The sequence below is a fragment of the Coffea eugenioides genome, chromosome 8 (genome assembly GCF_003713205.1).
Source record: "Coffea eugenioides isolate CCC68of chromosome 8, Ceug_1.0, whole genome shotgun sequence".
NCBI lineage: Eukaryota > Viridiplantae > Streptophyta > Magnoliopsida > Gentianales > Rubiaceae > Coffea > Coffea eugenioides.
This window is the reverse complement of record NC_040042.1, coordinates 36,092,068-36,110,693: the sequence shown is the minus strand read 5'-3', so window position 1 is coordinate 36,110,693 and position 18,626 is coordinate 36,092,068. Positions and strand designations below refer to the sequence as shown.

Genomic DNA, 18,626 nt, shown 5'->3' with positions numbered 1-18,626 from the left:
TTTATTCTCTACTTCTTAGATGTTAATATTTTGTAGGATTAATCACAAAAACTCCCCCTAACGAATACCACTTTTGCACTTTATCCCCTAATGTTATTGTTTTCTCATTTTGTCCCCTAACGATTATCATAGTTAGCTCTTAGGGATAATTTCAAAACCTCCCCTAAGATTTCTCATAATATCACTTAGCTCCCTTGAGGTTTTTAAAATCTCACTTATTGGAATCATACAAGTATCCTAGTGAATGTTGGCCACACCATAATTTCTATGGATAGGTTCTAACTCTTTCAATTTACTTTGCATGGTCTTGTGATTTCTAACCAGGATAACACTAATTAAGAAGTTGTATTTATGAAGACAATAATTTTTCGTAGTTAAAAATGATGTTTTAATATATATATATATATATATATATATATATAGAGCTGCGTACTAGAACAAGAGAGAAAAAGAGGCCTACATATTGGTATATCATAATTTTGTCTTTATTAATATGCTTGGACAAACATAAATATTAATCAATAGTGGAACAAAATAAAATTCCTTTTGAATTAGTCTATGTCTACATCATATATGTAAACATAAGAACACGTATCCACATATTTCATGTCTACGTTTTGACATGTGAACGTAGAGATGCATATGTCATTATGTAATTAGGATTTGTTTACAAAAATTAGTCATTTGAAATCATGTAAAATAATTGAAAAATAAAATTAGTTTTCAAACTAATATAGTTTTAGGTCATATCAAAAAATTATTAGACATATTAAGTTAGTTATAGACTTGCAAGACAATTTTTTTCTCAATTCCCGATTGAAAGATATATTAGGTCATCAACTAATAATTGATATTCAATTAATTATACTGAAAAGCTCAAGTAATACTCAATTAACACCTTGCATCTTTGATTATTTTGGGATATCAAACTTTAGGAACATCTTTGACACGAATATCACCAAAATAAATACATGCAACGTGCAATGCACGTACTCTTGCACTAGCAACATAAGAGAAATGTGCAAATATTTTAAGATAAAACCAGAAATTTACTATATGAAAGGTCTCCTCATTCAATATTACAAAGTCATACATTAGCCTTTCATCAAAACGACCTAAGCTAAAACAACAACTTCAACTTAAGCATGTATTCCAACATTAGTTGAACTTTATATATTGAAGTGACAATTATGTTAATCCAATATTTCCTAATTTTTTAAGTAGCAAAGGTTTGGAAAAGGGAATAAAAGATCCTACAAGATAAATTATCTAAAAACAAAATAAGAATGCCATCTAAAATATATTTCTCTAAAATATCTAAAATAAATTGAAAAAGTTTTGATTTTTTACTGGAGTAATTTCAATGGAGCCAAAATTGTGATGTATCAGTCATCTCTTTGTACAAATCCTTCATCAGATGAAGGATCACGAACAGGGAACCTCTAGTTCCTCAAGTTCTTTTCCTAAAGCCATTTTGGTTTTTCTCAAAATAACGCTACTATAAGTGCTACTTAGCATGTCTTAAGCTTATATATACATATATATATATTACAACAACGATAACATTCCTATAATCTAACCTATGCATAAGCTTATATACCTCCATCCACTTTGGTTTTTCGCTGAATAATACTACAACAAATGCTACTTAGCACACCTTGCACTTATATGCCTCTAGCTATTTGGCACCATGTAGCACCCAAAAAAATGAATTTTTCTAATAAGTACTCGATGGACACTTGTTAACATATCTAAATTATAGTCAATCTACCATGTACATGGACACATTAACAAACATTACTCTTCCTTACATTTATATGCTCTCCCAAATTAATTTTATTTTTTCAAAAATTTAGCACATGAATTACATCTTAACGAGTGCCCAATGGTTGGGCACTTAGACAGACCAGAAAAAATTATATGTGCAAGCAATTTGTTTTTTCCCTCATATTTTTAGTAGTTTTCGACACAACTTTTTGAGGGCAATTTAGAAACCTTGAGGGATGTTTTTGAAATTATTCCTTTTTTTTCTAGTTGTATCTTAATTTGTTTTAGTTTGCCTCTTATTTCAATTTGTTTGAGCCTTAGCAAGGGAGTTTTTAATATAAGCTGGTTAACATATATAAAACCATGAAACGCTCGGTGATTTTTAATCAACAATTGAGTAAAATGCTCGGCATGCCATTTAATCCTTCTCGTAGTAATTTGGTTAATTTTTTTCTTGCCACAACGATAACATTCCTATAACCTAATATATCTTATTATATAGGGAAGAGAAGTCTAAAAAGACTGTGTAAAGAAGTTAGCAAATATACAGATCTAACTAGATCAAAGAGATAAAGTCCCTCTTTAAACTGTAGGTCAAAGGTTCGAATTCCACTTGCAGAGAAAAAATCCAAAGGAGATACCAAAGCACCTCTTTAGTCTAGTTAGATTTGGTCAAGTGAGATAAGAGTTTCCATATTATGTAAATGGACATTTCTTTCAATGGGGGGAAAAGGTACCAATCGTGAGACTTCATTTTAGAAATAAAATTTCATTATAAAGTACAATTGTTTATGTAAAAAGTGGTATTAAATGAGGAAAAACGAGTCGGGAGATTGTTTTGACATTAGGTTTCATATTAACTATGGGAGTTTGAATTACTGCTTTAGTTATGAGACCCCAAGTGCTTATTGCCACATTGGTGGGACTTATGGGAGGAAATAGAAATGGTATGTATATTCGTTTGAACCCATGGACTATCATGTAATTTGAATTAACCATTTTAAATTTATAATTCTATTTAAAAAATACTTGGGTCAGCCAGCTTGTGGACTCGAAAAGGGATAATTACTCAGTATATTGTCCAAAAAAAGAAAAATCGGACATCTATAGGTCTGACAAGGGGTATGTCCCCAACTATTGCTGCCCGGCAGCAAAACCCAAATTTTTTTTTAAAAAAAATTGATTGGCTGTCGGGCTGTGTCAGCCTAGCCGCCAGTTGTGTCACTGCTGCCGGGCTGCCAACCCGACAGTAGCTACATAACTGGACCAAAAAAAAAAGGCTGGCATAGCTTTGGGCATGGGAGTGGATTCCCGTGATTTGTCCTGATGTATTCCCATGTTCAGAAATTGGGGATTTTCCTAGAGGAGGAAGATGGGCCGCCGAACAAATAGGGGTTGACCCTTCTAGCCAATCCAACACACATTATCGAGAGCAGCTAGCTTTATTACGGATGGATCAGGTATTTTCTCTTATATCTCAATTAATTATGTTTTATAGTAATATCGTAATTTTGGTCCACACCTAAATAATTGTTAGGGTTAATCACATTTAATCTCCTTAAGGTATACCCCATTTCTCAGTTTACCTCCTAACCTTTAATTTTGCTCACTTAACCCCCTATAGGATAAAATTGCCCTTACATAATTTTGACTTTTCATTTACCTTGTTTTCCTTTCTTTTATTTCTTTTTCTCTTTCTTCTTTATTTAATTCTTCCTCTTTCCCACAAAAATCTTTACCTTAATGATTGAAATTAAAAAAGAGGAATTGCAGAGATCTATCTTCTCCTTAAATGATTAAAAAAATATTCAAATCACTTTCCTAAAATATAATTTTTTTAGCCTTTCAATTTTTTCAATTTTGGGTTTTCCTCTTTCCTTTCTAGTTTCTCATTTTATTTCCAAGAAAATATTTTAAGATGAAATTGTGACCTGATTAATAATCATCAATTGAAATTTGTGACACGTGGCATTATACAAAAAATCAAAATTAGTTTTTGATACCTTTTAAACCTTCACCCAGAAATATGCAATTATAAACTCAAAACTAAAATTTTCGTTGAAATGGAATTTTCTATTAGGAAGGATGAAAGAGAGAAGAAAAAGAAAAATAAATAAAAGAAAGGAAAACAATTTCATCTTATGATATTTTTTTGAGAATAAAATGAGAAACTAAAAAGGAAAAAGGAAAACCCAAAATTAAAAGAATTGAAAGGCTAAAAAAATTGTATTTTAGGAAAGTGATTTGAATATTTTTTTTAATCATTTAAGAAGAAGATAGATCTCTGCAATTTCTCTTTTTTAATTTCAATCATTAAGGTGAAGATTTTTGTGAGAAAGAAAAAGAATTAAATAAAGAAGAAAGAGAAAAAGAAATAAAAGAAAGGAAAACGAGGTAAATAAAAAGTCAAAATAATGCAAGGGCAATTTTGTCCTATAGGGGGTTAAGTGAGTAAAATTAAAGGTTAGGGGGTAAACTGAGAAATGAGGTATACCTTAAGGGGATTAAATGTGATTAACACTAATTGTTATCGTATCAGTTTATTTGGATGACATATAGCAATGGTATACTGGCTAGGCTACCTGATTACTGCAAACGAGGAGAGTTCATATGGCGGGCAAGAGTCCCTCTTATATTCTGGCACATCATCGAACTATATTGTTCTGATCGTGTCATGCGTCAATTTGGAATGAGGCAGGAAATTCCGGAACCAGTTGACACTAATCAGGGTGGTTTACACCAATTGGATCTTTCCGGTTATTCGACAAAAAATTGGGCTGATTTTCATAGTGGTTGGATAGGATACTAGAATGCACGTGCAAATGTAGAGGTACCTGGTGTGCCCACAACCACGTTCAGGACTTCGAATAAGTATCTCGAGTGGTATTACAATCACACCATTCTGTACATTACGCCTCCTATCTAGCAGCATGCACAGTTTGAACAAATGTTGCATGGAGTTTCTGGCCAGTTTGAGTATTTAGTAAGTTACTACTATCTCAAAATTTAATTAATTTACTATTGGACAGTGATTGGTAATGGTTTCTCCTTTTTGTATATGTCGGATGGGTACTATGCAGTGCATTGACTGGCAATCGCATGACGCACTTGAACTTGATGACACTGAAGGTCGATTTCATCCACGCCTTGCAACCATTGTTGATGGGGCATATGGATCAATGCAATACCTCCAGCGCTTTGATCGCATGGTTGTTGGTGATTTGATTCTTTCGATCATAATCCTCCCATGTCATAAGGAATTTCTATCCAAAATCGCGTGCGACATGTCCCTACACAAGGTGGACCATCACCTAACAGAAGTCAACGGCACAGGCATGGCTTGCAAGACGAAGTCATCGGGGAGATGAGTATTCAAAACACCGAGGTGGGCACTCAGTCTCGACACAACCAAACGGTGGACCATCAATTCACCACATCTGTGCCTTTGACGATGGCAGATACCGATGCTATGCCACCTAGATAGAATATATCGGCCATTAGCCCTCAGGTCACATCATTCCCGTACCCACCGCATATTGATCTAGATGCCACGCCTTTGCCACAGTTTCCACCTTTTGGTACACATCCCACGCCCTCTCCATATTTTCCTGTATTTGGTGGACAATTTCCATCCTCATCACACGAGCCTCCAATTGGATACGCTGCCACTGCAGCAGCCTTATCTTCTGCTTCTGAACTATATCCAATATTCACCTTTCTTAGCGGAGCGGGTGGTACGTCTCCTATTTTAGACCTTCCCGATTATTACATTCTCGGGCAGCCTATGACCGTACCTACGTCGATCCAACCTGTATCTACTACTGGATGCGGTCAGTCAGGAGATTTTGTCACGTATTGTTCTCAGAACGATTATGATAGCAGTACGACTGCAGAGTCGGTTGAGGAGGAGGACGTAGGACTTGATGCTGCTTCCATAGATATTGCGCCTCCAATCGATGCACCATAGGAGCCAATAGTTCTTCGTGAACGTTGCAGACGACAGCCCAAAAGATTTTGCTGTCCGTCCACAACATCATAAAAATCCCTTTATTTCTCTTTTTCAATTTCTCTTCCGGTCGACATTGGAAATGCTCCGTTTTCTCCAACTTAATTGATATTACCCAGAGGAAATATCGCAAAAATCTGAGCTCCTCTTCAAGGGCTTCGATTTTTTTCCTCAAGGCAGCAATCAAATAAACTTCTATTTTCCTTCTTAGCTTTTGGACTACAACAGACTTCTTTTTTCGTTTCCTTTCTTCCAAGCCAAGCCTGGAGCTTAAAATATCCTCTATAATGTTTAAGAGCATGTCAATGAATGGAATAATTACTTCAGTGCTCTCAGATGAGGTAACTCCAGATCTTGAAACCTTGGAAATAATAGAATAGACTTGTTTCATATCTTTCTTTATCAACTTCAATTTCACCAGGCTGGAGAGCACAACTTCTTCTGAAACTTCAATCAGGTAGGTATCTGGATTTGGTTGGAAATCCTCAGCTACTCTTCGAAGCGCTGTCCTTAGAGACTTCAAGAAAACTTGAAAGTCTTCATCTTTGACCTGCCAGTTCGAGGTGCGATCCACGACGCCCATCAGAAGAACCATCATCAGATTGAACACGCCAAAAGCATCTGTTATATGACGAGTCCAATCGTTGATATCTTCATACTTCCCTGGATCACTAGGATACACTTCGACGCTGAGATACGTCCATATTTCCGTGTATTTTTCCCGTTCTATCTCTTCATGATTGCTGGGTAAAATGTTCATCTTGGATAACATGGAAGAAGAAGAAGAAGAGGAAGAGGAAGAAGAAAAAGGTTGATCGTTTAACTATTCTTTCTCAGTAATGTTCAGACAATGGCCAGCAAGTGGAGTATGCTATGTTTGTAGAAGTAAAACAACTTCAGTGTGGAATCAAACCAAGAAATAGCGGGACAAAAGCCATACTAGGATGTTTTACCCGGAAATCTCAAATTTTTCTCAACGTCTCATTGGGAAAAAAAAGGATCAAATGCCTGGAGAGCAAAATTGTTCATATTTTGGTTTCAGGTCTTCATTGGACTGCGGGCTATGGTGAATTTGTTTATCATAATCTTTTCATATTGTTAATTAGCAGATGGGCCATGGAGGATTATATTATATGACATCTTTACTCCTTGTCAATGTGACGGGCATCAGTGTGAAAAGATGTCACCCGCATGCTAAAACAACTTGTCCGTAAGTAATTGTAGACTAGTTATTCACCCATGCATATTTGCACAGGTATCTTCTTTTTTATGGTAAATTTTTTTTTAAAAAATGAAATAACTAAATAACTATTTTTGAAATATTCAAGATACCACATAGAAGACAAACAATGAAGCTCAGCAGAATGAAAATAATCAATTCAGGAACAAATCAATTATTAGTTTCCGGTGAATCTTACCCGTGATTCAATTTTTTACTCACTCTAGTCAATGGTGGTAAGGAAACATATGATTCAAGAATGAATATATATATATATATATATATATTTGAGAATTTACTAATATGTGATTACTTTCACAAAAGATAAAGAACAAATAAGTTAGTAAGTGAAAATCTATAAAAGGAAAAAAATGAATTTTCCTTTAATCTTGTGAATTGGAAACTGCATGAAATGATTAGAATGTATTGACTTGTAATTGACTGATTCTAAGGAAAACAAAACGAACATAGTTTGTTAGAGTTGGAATGGATATCTTAAATTTTGTATAGGGATGGATAATAAAAAAAAAGAAAAAATAGACAAAGTAATTTAGAACCTATAGATTAAAGGAAAGTAACAAATTTTAAATGAAAGAACAAAAAAAATAGTAGCAACACGAAATAATAGGAAAGTATAAACGTAGAGTAATAAAGAACTTGTCTAAAATCTGTGGTGACATGGACACGCTTTGGCCTATAATAAGTTGCAAACAAAATAAATTGCAATAGAGAAATAAAATAATTATTGGAGATAATCTAAAAAAGAATGACTAATTAGACAGTCTAAGTAGATTGGTAAGAGTAATATACCAAAAATAAGGGATAAAATTATGGACAAAAATGAAAGTTTTGAAAAATTTAGAAGTAAAAATGAATAAGCCAATTATTTAAGCATTCTTCCTCAGCAATGTTCAGAAAATGACCAGCATATGGACCCTTTTTGTAATACTAAAACAACTATGGTGTGAAATGAAACCAAGAAATAGTCAGAAAATGACCAGGACTAGTTTGTAATACTAAAACAACTATGGTGTGAAATGGAACCAAGAAATAGTAGGACAAATGGTATGCCGAAATTTACTGAGGCTCTTGAAACTTCGCATGTTTTACTCCTAAAGCCTCTAACTTTTCTCTACTAGATCAATGTGCTTTTGAGAAATTGATCAAATGCCTGACGTGCGAAATCCAACATGTATCATGTTGATAATTCAATTCAGCACTTAAATTTAGTGGATTCAGATTTTAATATATTTAGACGTATTTAATAACCAAATATTGAATATCTTAATTAATTAAGTGGCTCTAAATTGTCTAAGCAAAATTTGCTCAAAAAAATAAGTGATAAACTGTTCACTAATCACTTAATGTAGAATATGTTCAAATATTAGAATTTCAATGCTTCACAATTTAATAATTTAACAGAGTCAAATTTTAAATTTCAGTTTTATCAAATGCATCCTTAGTTTTGGGTCTTCAATGGAGTGCAAGCTACAATGAGTTTTTTTTTTTAAAGCAAAATATGAAATTTTATTGATAGAGAACTGGAGATTCAGTGTGAATGGATGTGAATGCTTACGATAACAACTTAGTCACAAAATAAATAATCACAAATGGTTGGATGAATACTAAGGTCTACTGGATGGATGAATACTGACGTCCAGTTAAAGTTAGAATTAATTAATGGATTAATTTTAGTTTAATCCTTAATTGCGCAATTTGAATGAATCCACTATTCTCATCTTTTTATTCTCTCATATTAGCAGAATTTTCTTTAAGTGACTTCAAGGTGCACGTTTGGGGACAAGAACTTAGTACAATTATATTTTGTGTGGTTTCGTTCAATCATTATACATGTTTAATTTTTTTATGTACAAATATATCATAATATTGTATTAAATATATATCAAATATTTTATTCATGTACATCACTTCTATTCTGAATACAAAATGCAATTGTAGATGAAATAATGTGAAAAAATGCAATAATCGGACCGAAAATCATACCAAATTCCAACAGCGCTGGCCCTTTCCCGCACGTTTAGTATTTTTTTTGGGGAGGTGGGGGGTGGGGTGAGGGGAGTCTTCTTCACTAATTGGGTTGAGGAAAAATTGGAAGACACTTCTCACTAATTTTTTTGGATTAAGCAAAATCGTAGGCTCAAGTTTTTCAAAGATTTATTGATGATCTTCTTCTTCTGGTGGAGCCCCCGGGGGAGGAATTGATGATGCGATGGTCAATATCAAGCAAACAATTTCGTATTTATACAACAAACTTGTATACAAGCAAGTACAGTGCGAACGAAGGGTAATAATTAGGAAAAAGGGTACGGTTGATGGATGGAAAATCCTTTTCAGATTTTGAAAAGTTGTAGGGAAGATCTCTAAGTTGTGAACAGGAAAATCCACTGCAGAAGTAACAAACAAGTGAATATACAAGAAATAATATGAATTTATTGATTGTTTGGCAAATTCCATTTAGGTTTTGTTTTTGGATCTTGTAACTTTGTAAAGACATGGTGGAGTTCACACGTGGAAGACAAGTTTTTGTTTTAGCAGCGGAATCAAGGAATGATTCTTGAAACTTTACAGTCTGGAGATTGGCTAATTTATGAGTGAACTCTGCTCAACCTATTTTCATGTCTAAATAATTGTTAATGATGAAAATTTTTATTTTCCATGTGTTGAATCAAAATAATTTTCTATGATTTGGGGCTATCCATAATGGTTTTCTAAAGGTTTTGGAGCTTTTAAATAATTACCAAGTAAGAAAAATCAATTATTTGATTCAAGAATTCGAAAGAGATTTCTCACCATTTTTGCTTCCTAAAATTATGGCTCCTAGATCTTTTTTTAATTTGGTGGCTTTTTATTCTGTAGATTTTTCTCAGCCAACTTATCCAATTAGCATGTGATTTAAAAACCTCTTTTATGTTAACTTTTGTGCCCAAATTCATTCCTCAATCATCTTGGATTAAAAAAGGAAGTTCACTTCAAACTCAATTTTTATCGGCTCCATTCTTTCTATTTTTCTAACCCTTACCTTCCAAATCTGAGATCCTAATTTTCTTTAATCTATCTAATCGATATATTTTGTGCCTCAAAATACCTTATGGTACAATTCATGGTCTAGATGCATGCGCAACAAATTTACACCAGTTTATTCATTTCAATTTAATCATAAACGCCTTTTTTCCTTCCCAATGCCCAACGAACATTTTTCAACTATGACCAGTGATACAGCTAGAGTTAAAATTAGGTGCCAAGCAAAATTTCTGTTTAATGGAAAACTTTGCAAATTTCTTGGTATACTTTCCATATTTTTTGTTGGACTAAGAATGTGAGGAAGGGAGTGGTAAAGAGTAGATGAGGTTGTCAATAAGAGGGAGGTTGTGGGGTAAGGGAAGTGGCACGATGGGGGAGAGTGTGAGAGGAAGGAGTAATAATGTTATACTTGATATATTTTTTTTTTCATACGAAAGAAAGTTTGAATGAATTCGACGCGAATTATCACCACAAGTCAGGACATATTTTCGGGACCATAAGTCGCTCACAGAGATTCTTAAATGTTATGCTTGGTGTGCTTTTGGTTTTTCTTTATGTGTTTCTGTTATCTTTTTTCATTTTTTTAACATACTTTAAGGTTGAAGAAAAGATATATAAATACAATATTACGGAATAAATTTGACACTAAAATAGTACTCTATTTTTTTATTTTAGCCTTTTTTTTACATAACTATTATAAATAATGTATTTATTATTATCATCATCTTAAATGTAAACCAGATAGTAAAAAAATAGTACACTATTATCATTATAAATAATTTAGCCTCTTCAAGTCTAGAGTCTTCTAGTAAACACCTGATAGTAATCTCAACGTTGAATGTTTGGTGAATATCATTTTTATAACTCCTGATCTCCTCGATCCTTAGGGTGTGAAATCAAACAAGAATGCCGGATGTCTAAACATTTCCACTACCTAATCAATATCTCATTGGGAAAATAGTCAAATTCCTGATGTCTGCAAAATTGGTCATAATGGACTGCGGGCTATAGTGAGTTTGTTTATCATGATTTTTAAATTGCTAATTTAATATGATTCCTTGAATAATAGTCAAAGTGGTGAGCTTCAATGTAAAGAGATGTGAACGCTGATTTTTCTTTAATAAAACATCATAATTTCATTAAAATTTACATTAATGACAGAAGTTACATCATCAAACATACACAAATATTAAAGAACAGATTTAAAGAATGAATACTACAGATCTTATACGTGCTTGCTTTAATTTTCATTGCTCAATTTGAATACCAATATTAAAGGAGAAGCAACACGGATTAACTTTAATTTCATGTTTTCATAGCTCTCAATTTGAATCAGTCTTGGTAGAATTTTCTTGCTTCCACATTCGTAGAATTTTCTTAGGTGACTTCGTCGAGACGGACTTAAAAGGTGCACATATAGTAGAAAAAAGAGGGTCTTGTCCACTAATGAAAATTGGATTCCCGAAAAAATTGGCCTAGACTGCCCGGTTTGCATAAGCGGGTTACTCTTTTTTTTTTTTTTGTCAGCAACGATATATTTGTATAACCTATTCTATCCTAATCTAGGGGGGAGGGGGAGCCTAATTAAGGAGGCTGTGGTAGGGGGCTAGTGGGTATACAGACCCAACTAGTGGGCATAAGAGGGTTACTAGCTGTTGGATTTAGGCGAAATCTTTGCCCAAATTTCAATTCATGTCTCTCGAAGATTAATTGATGGTCAATATCAAATAAAGATTTTCCTATTTGTAACACAAAACTTGGGTACTTGCAAGTACAGTGCGATTGAGGGATCAAAATTCGGCCGAAAGCTACAATGGTGGAGGCAAAATCTTTTTCAGATTTTAAAAGTTATAGTGAAAATCTTGAAGTTGTTAACCGAAGAAATCACCAAGAAGAAATAAACCCAAATCCTATGTAACTTAAGCCAGTCAACCAAATTTTAATATGGTACACATTACTACTAATTAAATTGTTCAATGTTTGGTAGATTGTATTTAGGTTTGTTTCAACCACCGAAGATGAAATAAACTCAAATTTATATAAGCTTAACTCAATCAACCAATTTTTGTTACGATACACATTGTTAAAATGAATTCGATCAATGTTTAGCAGATTGCGTTTATATTTTTTCCCTTTTCTTTTGTTGGGGGAGGGGGAGGAGGCTTTGTATAGACGAAGTGACAGTTTTTTTTTTTTTTCCAATCGGCACTTTCTTATAATGCTTCTAATTTTATGTTAATCTATCTTAGAGAAAGTTCAATTGGATCAAAGAAAACCGATAGGAACTAAGCTATCATTGGACTAGAAAGATGCACCATATACTTGTTTGGATTTGACGAAATCATGTATTAGTATAGAAGAAGTGATAGAGCACACTATACACCCGTTTGAATTTGGTAAGATCACGTATTAGTGACAAGTGATAGGAGATATGGATTGAATCTTGACTTTCTACCCCACAAAAACACTTGATGACCTTAGTGATGGTCAACGGTCCAAGGAATCATTGATTAAACCAAATTGATTTGTTACGTAAAATTACTTGTGCTTCTAAACTTCAAAAATGACTACTCATGCTGAACTCTATTCAACCAATTCTCATCTTTGAATATTTCTTAATTTTGTAAAGTTACGCTTACCGCGTGTTGATTCAAAATATTTTTTAAAATGGTCCAAAATGGTTTCCTTATGTTTATGAGACTTTTAAATGATTTTTAAATAAGAAAAACCGATTGTGTGATTGGGAAATCCAAAACAGATTTCCAATTATTTTTACATTCTAAAATCCGCATAGACTTTTAAAATCAAGTAGCTTTTTATCTGTAGATGTGAAGCCTCGTATTTTTCATCCAATTATTATTATTATTATTATTATTATTATTCAATCGTCTAATATAATTTTAAATAGACAAAATAAATAAATAGGACTATCAAGAATTTTATTCTTGACTTACTAACTCCACAATATTGTAATAATGGTGTCTATGTGAAATCCCATATTTTTCATCCAAATATTATTATTATTATTATTACTCAAGTGTCTAATACAATTTTAAATAAACAAAATAAATAAATAGAACTATAAATATTTTTATTCTTAACTAATTAACTCCACACTAGTGTAGTAGTGATGCCTACATTAGTGGGTGGCTAATTCATATTGGCGAGCTGACAAAGATGAGAGTTCCATTGGTAACTTGCAACCTAAGATATGACTACTACACTTGACAACTAGCCTAATCACCGGCAATTCCACTTCTTTTTCTATCAAAAACTAGAATAAATGTGAGAAAGAGCAACCCTTTTGTAGGAAGTTCGATATTAATAGAAAAGAAAACAACTCCAAGCCTCCAAACAAGTAAATATCTTATAGATAATAATTTTTCCTTAAGATTTGTAGGAATTTCCTTCTTATAGTATATTTACATAAATCATACAAGCAAATGTCTCCTTTTTTTTTGAATTATTGAAAATTTATGTTGGAGTAGGAAATTTTCTTTGGTTAATTATGTAAAGAGTTGGGGAATTTATTATTGATGAATTTATAGAAGAAATTAAACAAATATTCTGGTCTAAGACTTTTTTTAGGCTAAATTACAGCTGAGGGCCATAGCTGTGAAAGCATGAGAATGGTAGGGTGATGGAGGTGATGATGTTTGATGAAGGTGGTTGGTGTTTAGGGTTTGATAGTTAGAGTGTGAATTGGAAAATTTGGAACAAGATGATCCATTTTTACAAAACGGGCCGTGTTGTTACAAGTCCATCGGGTCAAATTAAAATAAATAAAGTGGGGGACCAAACTTAATTGAATTTGGGTGTCTGAGAAGAATTGGGCCAGAAGGTGCTGTGAACAAATGGTTAGCTGTAACTGAAACTGGTTTTGGGCTAAAAGAAAACTTAGGCCTTAGTCTAATTACCATTGCTTCATTGGACTCAAATAATAATAGGCCCAGTAACAAGTGGTTTACTTGGCAAACATTTGATTAAACTTGTTTTCAACAAATTAGGATAAGTTAACTAATTATGGAATTCTTGTTATTGACAGTTGTTCCTAAAGCCAAATTCAGGCGCGATAAAAACATCCTTAAGTGAGTAGATTGAAGTAGGTGCTGCTTACCCATTTGTGATTTTTTTAAATGTTAAATATGAGTGTTTTCAAGTGAAAGTCTTACTTTTTGATATGTAAAATGGATCGTGCATGTTTATTTGAAGTGCCTTGCTATACTATGAAATATTAATTGAGTGGATTTTTATGAAATGAAAAATACGCACACGATGCATGAAATGAGTTTGTGTTATGAAAAATTCTGAACGGTCATGAAATAGACGATAGGGGCGATAGTATTGCTGTTTTATGACGATCAAGTGAAGACCATATAAAATGCTCGATCGATTATGGATAGTCAATTATAGCCATGTGCCGACTTATGACCTATGTAGGGTAGATCAAGTGAAGATCAAGGAATATGTTTGATCTATCAACCATCTAGAAGGGGTTAAACTTTAAACTGAGTACTCAAAAGTTGACTATTGCATATACTTTATGAGCTATATTTTATGAAATGAGATGACATGATTGACATGTTATGTGATTTATGAGAATTTTCTATGAATATAATCATGTCATATTTTTGTGTTTCTATATCACGTTCGGTAAGGCCACCCCTAGATCCTACGGAAATAAGTGCCACAATGGACGGGAGCCACTTATGTGTATGTCATTCACTTCTCAATGAAATATGTATATACTCCAAATGTTTTTCAAATTGATACATGCATGCATGATATTGCATTCAAATTTGCAAATATATAGTATGCATATAGCTACGTCATCCGGCAGTAGAGTAAGTGTTATCTACTAAGTGTACGTCGCTCAACTCACATTTTCTTCATTTTTTTTTTCTTTTGCAGATTAAGAAAGCAAGGTCATGGATGTTAAGAAGATAAGTGAGAGGTAAATAGATAGATATTTCTACTCTGGGAGTATAGAGTAAGATATTTAGCAAGATGTATTGAGTGAAGAGTAATTTTTTTTTTCTATATTTATAAGTTTTAAATTTTAGTGAATTTTTGTACGTTATAATCATGATGCTTTTGTAATCGTGCAAGTAAGGTCTCACGAGTACGACGTGCCATGTTACATATCTGGTCCAGGGACTGGAATTTGGGGTGTAATAATAGATTTTTACTAATCAACATGTCTGATTGATGCTTAACAAACTTCTCTTAAGTTAACTGTTTATGCTAAGAGTCAGACTAAGATCTTCTTTGCCTCTCTACCTCTCCTCTTCTCAAAGGCCTCCCTCTTGGGAAGAAAATCTACACCATGGACTCTCTCCCATGAATTTCGTTTTGTTTTATTTTTCTAATAAAATCTCTTTTAAATTTTCTTAATGAGAGCTTCTATTTCTCCTAGGGAATCCTAGTGAGAATTTTCTATTCTCCTAGGGTTTGTGTTTCTTTTTCTTATTTGTTATTAAATCTAAATTTATTTCATATCTAGTTTTCAAGTCTGAAATTTTTTTGGATCTTAGATCTATTTTGATTGATTTCATCATCATTCTTGGAGTTTTAAAACCTTTTATTAACAGATTTGGCTATTACAACATGCACGGAAGGGGAGGTAGAGTGAAGACAATTTCAAAATTTCTTGTATTTTTCATTTCTATCGTATTTGCTAAATTACAGATTTATAATTTTTAGTGCATGTTTAGCTTGCCATTAGGGTAGTGATATAAATTAAATCGTGCTGGACAATTTTCAGCAATCCGTTAATAAAATCTGGTTTTTAATTAAAAAAAAGTTAAGTTTTTATGCTCCAAAATCATTTCTCAATCATCTTGGATTTAAACAATATTTCAAATTAAATTAAAATAAATTTATCATTCGAATGTATGCCATCACATTTATTACCTCTTACACGTATACAATTTTTAAAATGTAATAAAACTTTTCCGAAAAATTTAACACTTGACATTTCCCTCTCAATTTTGTGCCCCTTAGACAAGTGTTCCAACCCTAATTTATTTACATCACTCGAAATTTATTGCAACCCAAATAAATCGATATGCAATTATCACAGTAACTAAATGTAGATAATTTTCGATGATGTCATTAGTTCAGCTTATAAATCACAAAAAGTACCAATTTGCATTTGCATTTGCAATTGTTTAACATCAAATGACCTTTGTCGTCCTCATAATTGAAACTAAATTCATATCCTAAAACGATCAATAAGCCTCGTACCATGCGTCCATTTTGAGGTGTAATCTGTATAATACTCAGAAAGATGAATTTCCCGATATATTGGGGGATTTGTGTCGGATAGAAGTTCCTTCAACGGTCCAATGGGTTTCGAACTCCGATTAAAGAAACAGCCAGCTGATAGTCGCGGGACATCTGATTTAGCTAGTACTCTGTGCTTCACGCTCTTGAATTTGTCATTGCTAATCAGCTGCCAAAAATGGTGAAAGTGAAAAAACAAATTTCCTACAAACACAAATCTGCAAGCCCTTTTTGTTGGAAAAATACTAGCAGACGTCAAACTGAATTCATGGTAAAACTGTTAGACTAAAAAGGGCCAAACCAATATTTACCTCTTGAATTATTAGTTGCATTAATTTACCCCATATTTCTTATCTAAAATATGATGAAATTGCACTGATTTAAACCATCTTTCTTTTCTTTCTTTTTTGTTTTTGGGTTGATGCAGTCCATAATCCAACGGGTTAACTAATGCAAAAATAAGTTTATAGAGACAAATTTCATATTCCAGCACAATTCCCGAAGCATAAACTGCATTTTTTTCCCTTTAAAAAAAGGAATCAAATGATGACTCTGGCAGACATGGTCTAAGTTCTTTTTGATAAACTAGCTAAAATTAATGAAATTGCACCTGCATGAAGTCTCCAGCATTTACAACCAAAGCTCCTTTGGTCGGAGGCACGTCCACCCACTGGTTCTGATGAAGAAGTTGGAGGCCACCAACGTCGTCCTGCAGGAGTATTGTGAGAAATGACGGGTCTGAATGCTGCCTGGCGCCCAGGGTTAGGTGTGGCTCCGGGCAAGTTGGGTAATAGTGACAAGCAAACCGTCCACCTTTCAACCACCCATTTCTTGAAAGATAGTCTCTGTTTAGACCAAGAGCCTCAGAAAATAGACCGGAGAGAGTGTCCTCTAGCTTCAATAAACATTCCATATAGCTAACAACAGCTTCCCTGCCACAAAATATCCAAAAAAAAAAAGAAAAAAAAAGTGATTAATTTTAAGTCTTTAATTACATCTACATCTTTTAGACCCTCTGTTTAAGGAGAAATTCTTAAGACTACGATGAAATTCAAAATCATTCTATAGAAAGAGTGTTTTCATGCTGTGGACCAAAGGATCCTCCCATCTGGCAAACATGTACTACTTTTTTTCATTGGAGCTCATACTTGATAAATGTAAGGTGAAAATTTTGAAAAAACCCATTCACCGAGAGCTCGCATTCAAAGCTTGCATAAACGACAGCCCTGGCCTTGAAAATACAAAAAAAAAAAAAAAAAAAACACCTCTTGTGTAGGATTTTCTTTAAAGTTCATGACAGTCTTGGGATTTTTTTTCCCTGTCTTAATATGAGTACTGATAAATAGATCTAGACCTAACTAAGTGTACGGCGAAAATTCATATTCTCAAAATTAATCATACAAATTAGAAAACCGAAGTACCTGCAAATTGTTGGTAAACCATGATGTCCAATATATCTTCTGGAAACCTGAATGAAAACGTATCACGCCAGTCGGTTGGCTGATTGCCGTCTAGAGACGAAGTGGTGAAGAATTTCACACTTTGCTTTGGATCATGAGAATAAAGTTCGCTCTTCACCTCTGTGGGCTGTTCATGGAACTGTTTCTGACATTCTAGTAACCTGTCCAGTTTACTAATGGGTATTCCATGATTGATCAATTGGAAAAATCCCCATGTCTCCAATGCTCCACGAATCTGATCAACAATTTCTTTCCGCTGATGATCACCATATTGAAGATCTTTCAGATCAATCAGAGGGACCAGGAGATTGTTATTGGTGGGATATTCAGCTAGTACTTTTTCGTCATGGACGAACATTCTTGGGATTCTTACCATCCCGGAATCCACTAGGCCTTTGACCCCTGCTTTTGTTTCACGAAATTCTTTGATTTCCCTGGCGCGATCATGTTTCAACTGGGGCTCCATTTGAAAATCGCTTCAGGTTGTAGGTTTTGTTTGGAATTGTGGTGCACTAACTTGTTTATCTTGCATACAACTAGTAGTAGTTCTCAAAGGCCTCAAACTTTTCCAAAAGATTCAAGTAGTTATCAAAGTTGAAACCTGGCAAGGCATGTCCAATTTCGTCAACTCGCTACCACCAAAAAATGAAGGGTTAACCAGTCATAACCCTGTGTGTTATTGCATGATACCATATGACCCCTAAATGTTTCAAAATATCCATATAATCCCCTTAATATTTTATATTAAATAAAAATTTCATGGAAAATAGTCAAGATAATGCCATTAGTTGAAATACTAACACACCCTTACCTAAACACTAAATTTAATAAATGTCTGACCACTACA

The 18,626-nt window shown here is 33.5% G+C and overlaps 1 protein-coding gene across 1 annotated transcript; it reads right to left on the bottom strand.

Annotated features, from left to right (window-relative positions):
- Positions 1–16,225: 16,225 nt before the first annotated feature.
- Positions 16,226–18,245, bottom strand: LOC113780653 (1-aminocyclopropane-1-carboxylate oxidase homolog). Its single transcript, XM_027326434.1, has 3 exons — positions 17,741–18,245; positions 16,930–17,210; positions 16,226–16,488 (listed from the first exon to the last, which is right to left on the bottom strand). Exons 1-3 carry the CDS (start codon positions 18,243–18,245, stop codon positions 16,249–16,251), a joined length of 1,026 nt encoding a protein of 341 aa, XP_027182235.1. The 3' UTR covers positions 16,226–16,248.
- Positions 18,246–18,626: the final 381 nt, after the last annotated feature.